The 12294-nt window shown below is 44.1% G+C and overlaps 1 protein-coding gene across 2 annotated transcripts; it reads left to right on the forward strand.

Moving 5' to 3' along the window:
• Window positions 1–265: 265 nt before the first annotated feature.
• On the forward strand, window positions 266–10873 carry LOC133903640 (ras-related protein Rab11D-like). Of its 2 annotated transcripts, XM_062345071.1 has the most exons (3): window positions 266–687; window positions 9787–9879; window positions 10120–10873. In XM_062345071.1, exons 1-3 carry the CDS (start codon window positions 473–475, stop codon window positions 10556–10558), a joined length of 747 nt encoding a protein of 248 aa, XP_062201055.1. In that variant the 5' UTR covers window positions 266–472; the 3' UTR covers window positions 10559–10873. The 2 variants fall into 2 exon arrangements, with proteins under 2 accessions (XP_062201055.1, XP_062201056.1); XM_062345072.1 differs by lacking the exon at window positions 9787–9879.
• Window positions 10874–12294: the final 1421 nt, after the last annotated feature.

Genomic DNA, 12294 nt, shown 5'->3' on the forward strand with positions numbered 1-12294 from the left:
GATCATATATACTACATTGTATCTTGTTTAAACATGTGATGGGAGCAGTAAAATATATGACTATATTCTGTCTAAGATGGATATAGAGGTAAAACAATCTATTTAATTGTAAAAGTGAGAAAAATATTAAAAATAGATATTATAGTATTTTAAGGCAACACACTAGATAAAATAGTATTTTCTGAATAATAATATTTGAAATAGTGTGTTTCAAAGCACCGCTCTTTTGAGTGGTATTTTCTGAATTTCTCCTGTGCGGCACCACCAACCCAACCCCTGAGGCCGACAGACCAGTGTCTGTCCACCCTTCTCGTTCTCGTCTCCCCGCTTCCTTCGCCTCGACTCAAATCAAACACCACAACCAAAACACCCACCCCAACCCACCCATGCGCACTCCGCCGCCTCACTCCACCCTCCTCCACGTCTCCGCCGACGCCGCGCACTAGCGACCAAGGGAGGGAGGGAAAAGGCGATGGCGGGGGGTGGGGAGAAGGTGGACTACGTGTTCAAGGTGGTGCTCATCGGCGACTCCGCGGTGGGCAAGTCGCAGATCCTGGCGCGGTTCGCGCGCAACGAGTTCAGCCTCGACTCCAAGGCCACCATCGGGGTCGAGTTCCAGACGCGGACGCTCGTCATTGAGCACAAGTCCGTCAAGGCGCAGATCTGGGACACCGCCGGCCAGGAGAGGCAAGTCCATTTTTGTTTTTCCCTCTTTGAGGATTTGCTTGATACCGTGCAATGAGCTAGCGCAGCAGCGCCTAATCGATTTAAGTTGCAATTCTCGAGATTTCATATTTTTTCGGGTTCAGATCGGTGCATTGTTCGTGTGCTTTCGATGTTTTGTGCGAGAATTAGTTGTTCAGGATCATAGGTGGACGACAGGTGGTTGGTGGAATTGTAGATCTCTGCGCCCGAGTGGTTGAGGTGGTCAGCTTAGCTTGCCTTTCGCCCTACTCAAGGGAATGAAATGGGCAGTGTAATGTGACACTGACCCTGGATCTGTAACGCGATGTCCACGTCAACCTGTGGCTCGTGGTATCAGCCTGCTAAAATTGTGCGTGTTTTTGGGTAGTTGGACGGGTGAAGCGGTGCGAGGATACGGGATATCTTTTACTAAATACTAAAACGCTTTTGTTGCATGTGTTCAAAGTTAGCAAGCTGAGCATGTGGCATGGTGGGTAAATGGTGAACAAGATTTACTAAATAAATTGATTTTGCTGCATGTGGCTTGCGCCATGGTCTCAAGCAATAGAAATCGTGCTGTCTGGATCAAGATCCACATGATGTAATTGCATCCCTTGAGACCACCCCTGAATGATATTATAATTATGATGAAATAAATATTCATGCAGTACTTCACCATTTTTGATGGATATTAATTTTACAGATGACTAGTGACCTGAGGCCATAAATTCATCCTGTAGCTCAATATGTTTATTTGCCAAAAAAATATGGAATGCATTTAATTAGTGTCCCTATTTCCTAATAAGCATGCAACACTAAGGTGTGTTTTGATGATGTTATTTGATGCGTGCATTTGTGACTTGAAAAAGTAGGCTTTGCGGGGGGGGGGGGGGGGGGGGGTGGGGTGACCATAGTTGCCAACTTTGAGTGATTAAAGGAGTGAACGTGGGAAGGTCATGGTAGTTATTATTTATCAAATATTGCTATTTTGAACAGGTAGCAACCATGTGTTTCCCTTTTGATTGTTGTTGATTTTAAATTCATTTGTACTAACAGCATATTTTGACTCTTGAGACATACATGAATGATGCTGTTAAGCTATGACTTGTCTTGATCATTTAATACACGAGTCTTTGTAAGATTTTTTTATATCATTTCAACTTATAGCCTACAAATATTGATCCTTGTTACAACTCTTCTAAACTTGTACGTATTGCGTTTAGCTATACTTACATGAGACAACTTATGAAGTTGGTTTCAACTTTGAGCCTCTTTGGTGCACTAGGCTATCTAAACTAGAGTTTACTGATAACAAATGTCATACAACTGTTAAAACCTAGGATTGGATAAACAACCTCAAACCTATTTTTTACTAGTTTGAACTTGGGAGTTAGCAAAGTTTTCTTACAGACCGCGTCGAGGGCAAGGACAACAAATCCACGAAGGCCTTGGCTACTCCCGTCACTTCCTCGACCTTGTTGGCTGAAGATTTTTCGGACTTATCCCCGAATCCTTCCAGGAGAATGTTGGCGTTAAACTCCGGTTGGTGAGTTTTCACGACAGTCGTTGCCTAGGTGAGTGTCAGCTCCGTGCTCTGTTGGGACTGGCTCGAGAGGTGCTCAGTGACCGCCTCTTGGAACCCACCAAGCGCCTCAGTAAGCTTGGTAACCTGGACAATGAGTCCGGGAGCATCCTCTCTGCCGGTAGCTTCTGTCTGGATTCCAACCCCGGCCAACACTTCATGGAGGACGTCGAGCGTCACGATAAGCTGTTGGTAGGCGGTTGACATTGGGCTCCTTCCTAAGAGATAGTTTCTCAGGCTATGGAAAATTCTGCAAGGCGATATGTTAGGAAGACAAAAGAGAATAAGCAACTTGTCGGGATATGGGAGGCTCACCCTTCATCCGGTCCTCCAACACGGTGTCCACCTCCTTCTTGGCTGTCACCCGAGAGAGCTGCGGGTGTAGCTCGGTGTTTTCCTTCTCGAGCTCAGCAACTCGTGCGGTGGCCTTCTCAGCGTCGCAACAGGACTTCCCCAGGCGATGCATGGTAAACTTCAAAGAACGACAAGGTTAGTCGCTGTCATTTTTTAATTGAGTTTCTAACCTGTAGGAATAATCTTATCGCGAAGAAAGTGTTGAACACCGGATCCTGTTGGTGGCCTGCTTGCCCTTCAAGTACGCCTCCCAAGATGTATCCTTGGAATCCCGTACTCCTTCTGTGGAGAGGCAATAGCGACCTTAGTCCTGGCTACTTCCAGTTCCCGACTGGTAGTCACTGATGCCGGGGGCTCGCTAGGCTTGCTGCCATCTCCTTTAGAGGATGTAAGCATTGGAGGTTGGGGAAGTTGGGGCTTGGGCACTATCGGCGGTATTCTGACTAGCCTATGGGAGAGACATTCAAAACATGCATTCTATCAAACGTATGAAGTAATTCCCAGCATACCTGAGTCGTTCCCTAGTCTCCAAAGGCTTCATTAGAACCAGAAGATGTGCCAATCTCTTGCTCCTTGACACTAGCTTGGTAAAGGGAGCATCGCTGGATGGACTCATAGGGACTGCTGTCTTCATAAGCTCCTGGGCCAAAGGCTCAGACATACTTGATAAATTGAAAAATTGGCACGACGGCAAAGGATCGAGGTAAATGCTCAACTTACCAAGGTCGAAATTACTGTCGAAGGCGGCACAAGGTCGACGAGAGCCGAAGGAGCAGGAGTTGTTGGCATCGGTGGCCTGACATCACTTGCCGTTGAAGTCCACTCCTGTGAAACCATCGCCCTCCAATACCATGCCACTGTCGAAGGATATGATTTGCAGCGTGCCACTTCCAGTCTCACTCGGACCCCTGCTCCCCGTGATAAAAACAGTTTGGGTCTTCTACAGGGGCTCCTGCATTCTTGGCCTTCGGATCGGGACCCCGCGTCCGGGGAGCTACCCAAGTTAGCAATAACCGTCATTACAAGTACGCCTACTCGAAAAGAAAGACAAGAACCGAGAAGACCTTTTATGGTACTTACTGACAAGATTTTGCCTGAGTTTCGGGGTCCAAATCTACGATGGGAGCCAGGACGTCCTTGCGGCTGGAATAAGGGATGGCTTGAAAAAGAACCCTAACCTTCTTATCAGCGAACTCCGGTGAGTATACTGCAAGAAAAAGCAACAGTCAAGAAGGATAGATCTTACAAATCCCTTATGTATGACTACTCGGGGTCAGGAAGTACCTATCATATCTTCTTAGGCCGGATCCAAACCGGTTGAGAAAAGCCAAGCCTTGGTAATCCTTGACTTTAGAGGACTAAGAGCCTGTTTGGTTGAGAGAAACCGTCCAAATTATATTCTAGTTATTAACAAGTCGATCATTTATATAATCACGACTTCAACGATTAACCAGAATATCATCCCGATAGTCCCGACACGTGTTTTGTACTCAAGATCGGAACACATACCTTTCCAACATAACACATCACAACATACTTTAATAAAGAGCGAGAAAGTATCATTTATATTACAAGTCTTTAGCCATGCAACCATTTACACTAATTTACAACCAACATCTACGCAGTGGAAACATAAACCTATACAACAAAAAAGAGTGGAGCCACATACCCTTGGGCTCCACCCCAAAAGCACGACTTCGAGAGTAAGATGAACTACTCTTGCCTGTCACCCTGATCGGCAGGCACGAAGTAGGCAAACACTAGCCCTTTCTCACCATCAGCACCTGAAAACGCATGCATGGGTACGAAGGTACTCGCAAGACTTAAACTATAAAGAGCACATATACATAGCTGGACTCCAAGGATTATGCCTAGAGCCATTAGCAAGGAAATGCCACATGGTTAAGTTAAACATAAGCGGTAAGCAACCTAGACATATAGATGTGAGCAACTAACTTAACCAACAACATAATTCTACCCAGCCATAACCAACTAAATATAAATAACTGGAACCATTGAACATATATATGTAACAAAGACCAACTCAACTATCTCCCACATATCCAACCATTAACCACAAGCGAAACCTCTACGACTGATGCAGATGGACAGAAATATGCTCATGACCGAGAGCGCGATATTTCAAAATATTTTTACACCTTGCAGGGGATACTCCTGGACCCACATGACTTGAGGACCATACGACTTGCATGCTCACACAAGTTCATACAAGGGGTACTCATGTGAACCTTTCCCAATAAACCCGAACCATTTGGATTATGCGGAGGTACTAGAACTACTCCCGGAGTAAACTAGAATCTCTTACAAGCCCGTCCGCTCACATCGTCGATGTTCACGCCCAAATGATCACAACTACAGAGGTATTCGGTTCGCCTTACCATTAGATCGGCATGTGGTGAGTAAGGTAAGTACTAAAGCTGACTACACCGACGATCGGTGCTTAAACGACGCAAGCGGTCTACGGTGTCCGGGTTCCTCTCCTGGTCCGCTCTCAGGACTTTCCTCCAGAGCAGATAACACCACTAGCACCGTCCACATTTCGTCTCATACTTACCACTCATCCAACCATCATCAACCTATATCCAACATTGTGATCATTATGAAAGTAAATATCGCCTATCCTCGCGAATGATGAAACAATTTACTGCTCGACTTCTACCGAATGACCTATGCAGTGTTAAGCATTTCGATTTCGATTTGACATGTAATCTAGACATCAGCAACATACTCAAGGCGACAAGGAAAGGATGAACAACAATTCAAGGTAAAAGTAATGCATTCAACATAGGATCTACCCATCTGTACCCGATCCCGATCTCGACTCGACACATGCAAACATACATAAGCATAGTTTATCAATTTTAGACTTCATTCAATTGAACAAATGTGCAATATGCTTAGTTGCTTGCCTTGTTGTACTTGGGTTTGCCTGACACTTCCCGCACATAATTCATAGAAATGCGGGAGCTTGCTGCCGCCTTCGCTCACATCCGCGTCACGCTCCGGTTCTTCGTTCACTAAAAGAGAGAGCGCGTGTAATGATGAGTATGAATGAAGTGCAAATATGTATGCTACAACACGCATATTAGGAAATGCCATAAAATATGCTATATAATGTATTAAAACATTTTTCCTAGATAGAACAAGTCATAAGAAAATTAGCAAAATTGGTTTCACCCATTTTGGACTCGCAAAGAATTAACAATGAATTAATGAAGCCTTAACCTAATTAATTTATCTCAGAAATTTAATTAATTATTTCGTGGTTGGGGATATTTTTAATAGGTAGATTAGTATATTATGAAACAAAAAAAATTGGTTTCATAATTTTTGAAGCTACGGAGCATTTATTATGAATTTAAAAGTTTTAGCAAATAGTGAACTGCATTGAAATGTTACTGTCGGAGTTGACCGTGGTTAGACCACCAGGAGTGGCAGTCAGACTGAGGGAAAACGCGGTCAGACCGCCGACGAGTAGAGAGATTTGGGGTCTGGCGGTCAGACAGGTTGGGGGGGGGGGGACGGTTCGACTCCTGGAACCGCGGCCAGACCGCTATAAAATGTGATCAGATCGTTGTGCACGGTCGGGGGAACTTGGTGAGCTCACTGGCGTTAATTCCGGTGGTTTTTGGGTGGGGATTTTGGACCTAAAGCATCATCTTGATCTCCTCTACCGCGTAGGATAACATGCAAACACCAAAAACGACTGAAACTCGGTTATTGCCTCTAATGGCGGTGGAGGCCATTGTTGAGCTCGATGAGCTTAAATCCGGTCGATCTAGTCATGGGGGAAGGAATGGGAGGGGGTCTAGGGTGCTCACCACGTCCTAGCAAGCCTGTGATTCGGTCGTGGAGGTTGGGAAATGGTCGGAGCTCGAAATCACCGTCGGGGAGGTGGTGGTCGGCTTGAGGAGGAAGAAGATGTTGCCGAGGAGCTTGGGCTCGACGGGGAAGACCACCTCTGGTGGGGGAGCTCGTCGAGGACCTTCTTGGCCTCCCCTCCTTGCTCCTCCTCTCCTCCTTTCTCTTGTTCGGTTGGGAGAGCAAGAGAGAGAGAGCACGTGAGGGAGAGCGAGTGGGTGAGGGTGAGAGAGAGGGGGCTGCTGGTGAGAGAGAGTGCACGTGGGGAAGAGAGCAAAAGAAAGTGATCGATCTACTTAACCTGAGTGGCTGTGTGCTGGCGGTTAGACTGCGACTGGCTCCGGTCGGATCGTGATAAATCCACGTGGCAGCCCATGTGGTAACGTACCTGATGGTCAGACTGCGGGGGACCCCGGTCAGACCGCGATGGGGTTCTTTTGCTGAAATTTCTTTAAGTCTCCCCTCATCAACCTCCTTCTATTCTTTTCCTTCTCCAAGATATTTAGGGATTCTCCAAAGCGCTCTAAACCATCTCTAAGGTATTTGAAGCATGTTTAACTAGTCTTTGATAGGCAAACACGTGTAAGCACATGCGATAACAATTACGCATGCTTAATTACAAAATTAGCATTTTTGAGACGTGACATTGGTAGAGCTCCCAGAGAATTTTAATTTTTTGCTCCTCAAGCGGATTCATGGCATTGATTCCCTGAAATGAATTAGATGTAAGGAGCTGAAAAAAGTAGATTTTCTTAATTCACTTCTCACATAGAATCACTTCATAGAATTTATTCTAGAGAATAACTTTCAGCCACATAATAACTTTCTTCAGAAAATCATTCTAGAGAATTTGAATCAGGAGAGCTCTACCAAACAGGTCCTAAGGCGGTGTTTGATGAAGTCCCTGGCAATGTCGTGCGTTGTCCGATTCGTCCTTCAGGAACAAGATCTCCATAATATTCCAGTGAAGAGTGGTCATCACCGGCTTCTCTGTCCAAGTGGCTCTTGACAGCGGCCCAAATAAGGAAGATTCCTCGGATCAGGTCGGCAATAGAACCACTTCTTGTGCCAACCCGACCAAGAAGATTTGGCGGCGAAGTCGATGTACTCCATCGTTTTGCCTTCTCGGAGCTAAAATCTGGCGACGCTGTGACCTTGTTTTCGAGCCTCTTCAGGATATAGTAATACGGGAAGATGTTGAGAGGGGACGGAAGCTGAGAAAGGCCTTGTATAGATGCATGAAGACACTTAGCATGATGATGGAGTTAAGGGGTTTAGATGAATGAGCTCTGATCATAGAAGGCTAGCACCTCGAGGAAGAAGTTGGATGGAGGGAAGCTGAATCCGTAGCGGAAAAAGTCGAGGAAGACCACTGAGCTATGGGTGTCCGGGCTCGAGATCGTCTGCCCTGTTGCTGGCATGCAGGGGATCAAAACCTAGGGAGGAATCACCGCCTCATTATCGGCCTTCTCCAGGACGACTCTTGCCATTCTGGGGTGGCTCTCGCCATCTTATAGGTGGAGTAGCTTTCTTTCTCGATCCTCTTCTTGCCCATGGCACCAGAGACATTGAGGGAAGATGGTTTTGAGGTTGACGGAAAGCAGTCAATGACGAAGGAATGAATGTTGAAGTGGGTCTTCGTTTGCCTTTATATAGAGGGGAGGCACCTGGAAACGACGGTCCGACTGAAAACGTGACACGACTTGAGGTCACGCTACGTTGCATTTAATGTTCGACGCATGTGAGGTTGTTGGTGTCGTACTCCGAGGAGTTCGCCTTCTCACATAGCTACCGTAATCATGACATTATGGCACGAAAAGATTCTCATCACTGCCTGAAATCTCCGTTGCGACGTTTTCAAACTTAAATTTAACCGGTAACAAACTTTTTTCCTTCCAAAGGGCTAGGCATCCAAAAAATCTGTTCGGATGGAATACCTTCTCGAGAGCTCTCTTGAGAATTGAAGTCGTTCGAAATCCCAAGTAGGTGATCTTAAAACCTAGGGAACCCAGTCCGCTCGATGATATGATAGGACAAAAAATTGATCTTTGCTGGCTATATACTTGAACTGTCAAAGCCTCATTTCACGTATTGATGGGAGGCTTGACGATGAATAATAGATATTTACCATATCTGGGTGCCTTAGGGTCTTCAATAATTCTCGGAGCATATCTTTATCTATGGAAAGAGAAATTTTAGAAAAAAAGAAATCACCAGCAGATACCTAAGACATCCCGTAACCAGGAATGTCTATCTCGAAGTATCAGAAGGAAAGTCCATATATATATATACACACACATATACATATACATATATATACATATACGGAGCCAAGAGACCCTGCGGAGAAGTCATCAGAAGTTCATACGAGCCAATGGAAGCTAAGGAAGAACTTATCGACTAGGTTTAGATCCATCTAGACTAGCTACACCTCTTGTAACAGATGCAGGCCAATACAAGACAAACATGACGTATGATTATTATTCTCAGGGACGCTCGAAATCATCCCTCTATTTTTCAACAAGTTCGTTAGATGCGGTTTACCAATCGTTGACGCAGTTATTTCAAGCTTCGTGGGACTTGTTCGTAGCTCATCCAAGGTAAGTTGTTAATGACAAGCATTTAAAGTCTCTCTGGGCATGTTGATATACTGGCTCATTTATTGGTACGATTCTTGTGGGGAAAAAGGGGTGGCCCAGATGTCAGTAGTTTGATCTGTTTCTATTATGTATTCCAAATGAAATAAGATTTTTCTCTTGTGATACAGTCATACAGCTATTTAGTTTAACTTTGGTTCTTGTTCTCTTGTCTATAGATCTATGTTTTTATTGCATGTCCGAAATTAGAGAGTTCATTTTGGTTCTTTTTCTTGTATTTACAAATATCAAGTATCATGGCCTAAGTTCTACATCATCCAGAATCTATTCAACCACTGAGCTCTGAAAAGTGTGCATATATACATTCATCTGCAAACTTTCTAAGCTGATTCAGTTTCTCTGAGGACAGACAACTTCTTGCAATAATTTGTTTAAATGCTTCCCTAAGCACTCCTGCCATAACTGTTATCTAATACGCTTATGATTTCTAACTGCACAAATACTTCATTGTATTGCAATCATAGCAATACTTGGTTCAGGTTGATGCTGTTACTGATTTTTCTGTCATTTCTCACATGAATTGTGTTTTGTTTTTGCACCTATCTATGCGATGCACAATAGGTGGCTCCATGCAAATTCCACGCATTGAATATCCTGCTTAATTAGACAACTATGTTATCATTACAGGAATGGAACCGGAGAATATGAAATTGGCTCTCGACCCGGGCACTGTTTCGCTGCGGGCTGCGCGAGTGGTACCAAATCGAGATCTTTAACGAGGTCCTTAGCATTATAAGATGTATATTTCTGATAGCCCACAGCCTCTCTTCTGGATGCGAAAGAATCGCAGCTGTCACCCTGTAGGAAGAGAAAGAAACATTCCCAGTTGAGAATGAGTTGTAAAATCAAGTGAGGAGCTTATATGTCGTAACATTTTGCACTTCCTTTCTCTGAACATGTCTTTGTTTCACCACCTAGCAACTTGGCAACTTCTCATGCTGGTAATTTCGACTACTGCAGGTACAGAGCTGTCACAAGTGCATACTACAGAGGTGCGTTGGGAGCTCTGCTAGTCTATGATATCACCAAACGCCAGAGCTTTGACCACATACCTCGCTGGCTGGAAGAGCTCCGTGGCCATGCTGACAAGAACATTGTCATCATGCTGGTTGGCAACAAGAGCGACCTTGAAGACAAGCGTGCGGTGAGTACCGAAGATGCCAAGGGGTTTGCCGAGAAGGAGAACCTCTTCTTCCTTGAGACCTCCGCTCTTCAGGCCACCAATGTTGAGAACTCCTTCCAGACCGTCTTGACGGAGATCTTCAAAATCCACAGCAAGAAAAACATGGCGGCGGATACAAAGGCCAACGGGTCTGCCCCATCGCTGGCGGGGAAGAAGGTCCTTGTCCCAGGCCCGGCACAGGAGATCTCGAAGAGCAAGTGCTGCAGTTCCATGTAATCGCTTCATCGAATTGCTTGGGTTTGCGTTTATCGATATACTCATGTATGCGATTGGTCTGGATGTACATCCTGACAGAAATAGGGGTAGACCGATGTGGAGCATTGTTTGTTTTGATGTGCAGACTGAAGGGATTGGTATCGTAGCTTAGATTCGTCACCCGCTGCTATGGTGACATGAGGATAGGGAGCGAATGGAATCGCTCTATTTTCATAGATTGCGGGCTTGATTACCAATAGCTGTGTATGCCGATTGTTTTATGATGCCTCCAACCTCGTATCTACTATATACATTATATAGATTAGTTGATGTGGTGCCGTATCATCTGATGCATCGATCGTCAGCTTATGTGGATTAACAATTTCTTTTTTCCGAAGAAGCTCATCTGGATTAACTAGAAGTGTTTTTTTGCTGCTATTGTACTGTCACACGACAGTCCACTGTTGGTAAACACAGTTTTTCAAACATTGTTATTTTGAACTTACTCTGAACCTATAAAAAAGTAGAGAAGGCTTACGTTCAATATGTTGTAATATGGTCTATACAATTTCTTTAAACAATGTAAAATAAAAATTCTACGTCCAGATTTTTTATTTCTATAGTTTTAAATCAAATATTTGCAAATTTATGTGTCCATCTTAAAAATTGTAAATCTAAGCTCATATCGTTGGTTGGAAGAGTGATAGGTCGTTGGTTGGAAGAGTGATAGGTTAACATGGTCTGTCAGTGTGGATAGGCCGTGCGACCAATAGGTGACAAGAGGTCTCGCCTTTCAAACATGTGACATATTCCTATTTTTAAAATGAAATAATAAATGATTTTAAATTAGAATTGTTGAGGATTATTCATACATCAGTAATTTGATTTGCAAAGTTAAAACATCTGTAACAAATACAAAGTGATAAAACATGGGTTTTATTGTGTGGAATTGAGATTTTGCCCTTCTCACGTACCACTTCGCGCTCCTCATCTTCCTGGAGACATAGAAGAGCTTGATGCTTCTGAAGTGGTTCCTCACACCTATGAAGTTCGGCCTGCTGCCTCTTTAAAACGTCTTACCGGAGGCGAAGTTCCTCTTCTCACTTTTGAAGTTCCTCAGTTTGCCGCTTGAGTTCCTGTTCTAACCGTTGACGTTCTTCTTACCGCGCATGATGTGCCACCTACTTCTGTCATGCTTCCTCCATCCTGATCTCATACTCTCTTCTCATTTCGGCCTCTATGATCCACTCCCAATTGAATGGTGGCCTAACCACGTCAATCCATTCCTTGAAGCGGTAAGACTTTTTAACAAGTAAGGTTGTGTTACGAATGTATTTTGCAATATGGATTTGGCAGGTGTGGAAGAGTGGGAAATGTGACCATATCATAAAATCAGGGTCAAGTTTGGGACACATGAAGAACTTCCTACTAAAGATCTCCACCTCCAAAGACATTGACATCCATGCTTGTTCACCACATAAGCACAACGGACACTCATATTAGTGTGGCACTTCAAAGGGGTGGGTCTGCCGCGAATCCATGAAACCTTGGTAAGATGTAACATTAGTAAATAATTAAACATAACATAATATTACAATAAGTCAATAACAAGTATACATCGTAACAGGAACTAAAAATAGCACAATATTATAATGCCAACAAAATTCGTTACCTAGTAAGTAATTAGAACATGAAAATAATAAATATAACAACATGAATAACACATAGCAAGGTTCGTTACAAATTATTCGGTACAA

The sequence above is a fragment of the Phragmites australis genome, chromosome 21 (assembly GCF_958298935.1).
Source record: "Phragmites australis chromosome 21, lpPhrAust1.1, whole genome shotgun sequence".
In the NCBI taxonomy this organism is placed as follows: domain Eukaryota; kingdom Viridiplantae; phylum Streptophyta; class Magnoliopsida; order Poales; family Poaceae; genus Phragmites; species Phragmites australis.

Coding starts and splice junctions, on each gene's coding strand:
- LOC133903640 (XM_062345071.1), top strand. CDS start 473: ATGGCGGGGGGTGGGGAGAAGGTGGACTACGTGTTCAAGGTGGTGCTC. Junction 688..9,786: donor GACACCGCCGGCCAGGAGAG/GCAAGTCCATTT, acceptor TTATCATTACAG/GAATGGAACCGGAGAATATG. Junction 9,880..10,119: donor AAATCGAGATCTTTAACGAG/GTCCTTAGCATT, acceptor CGACTACTGCAG/GTACAGAGCTGTCACAAGTG.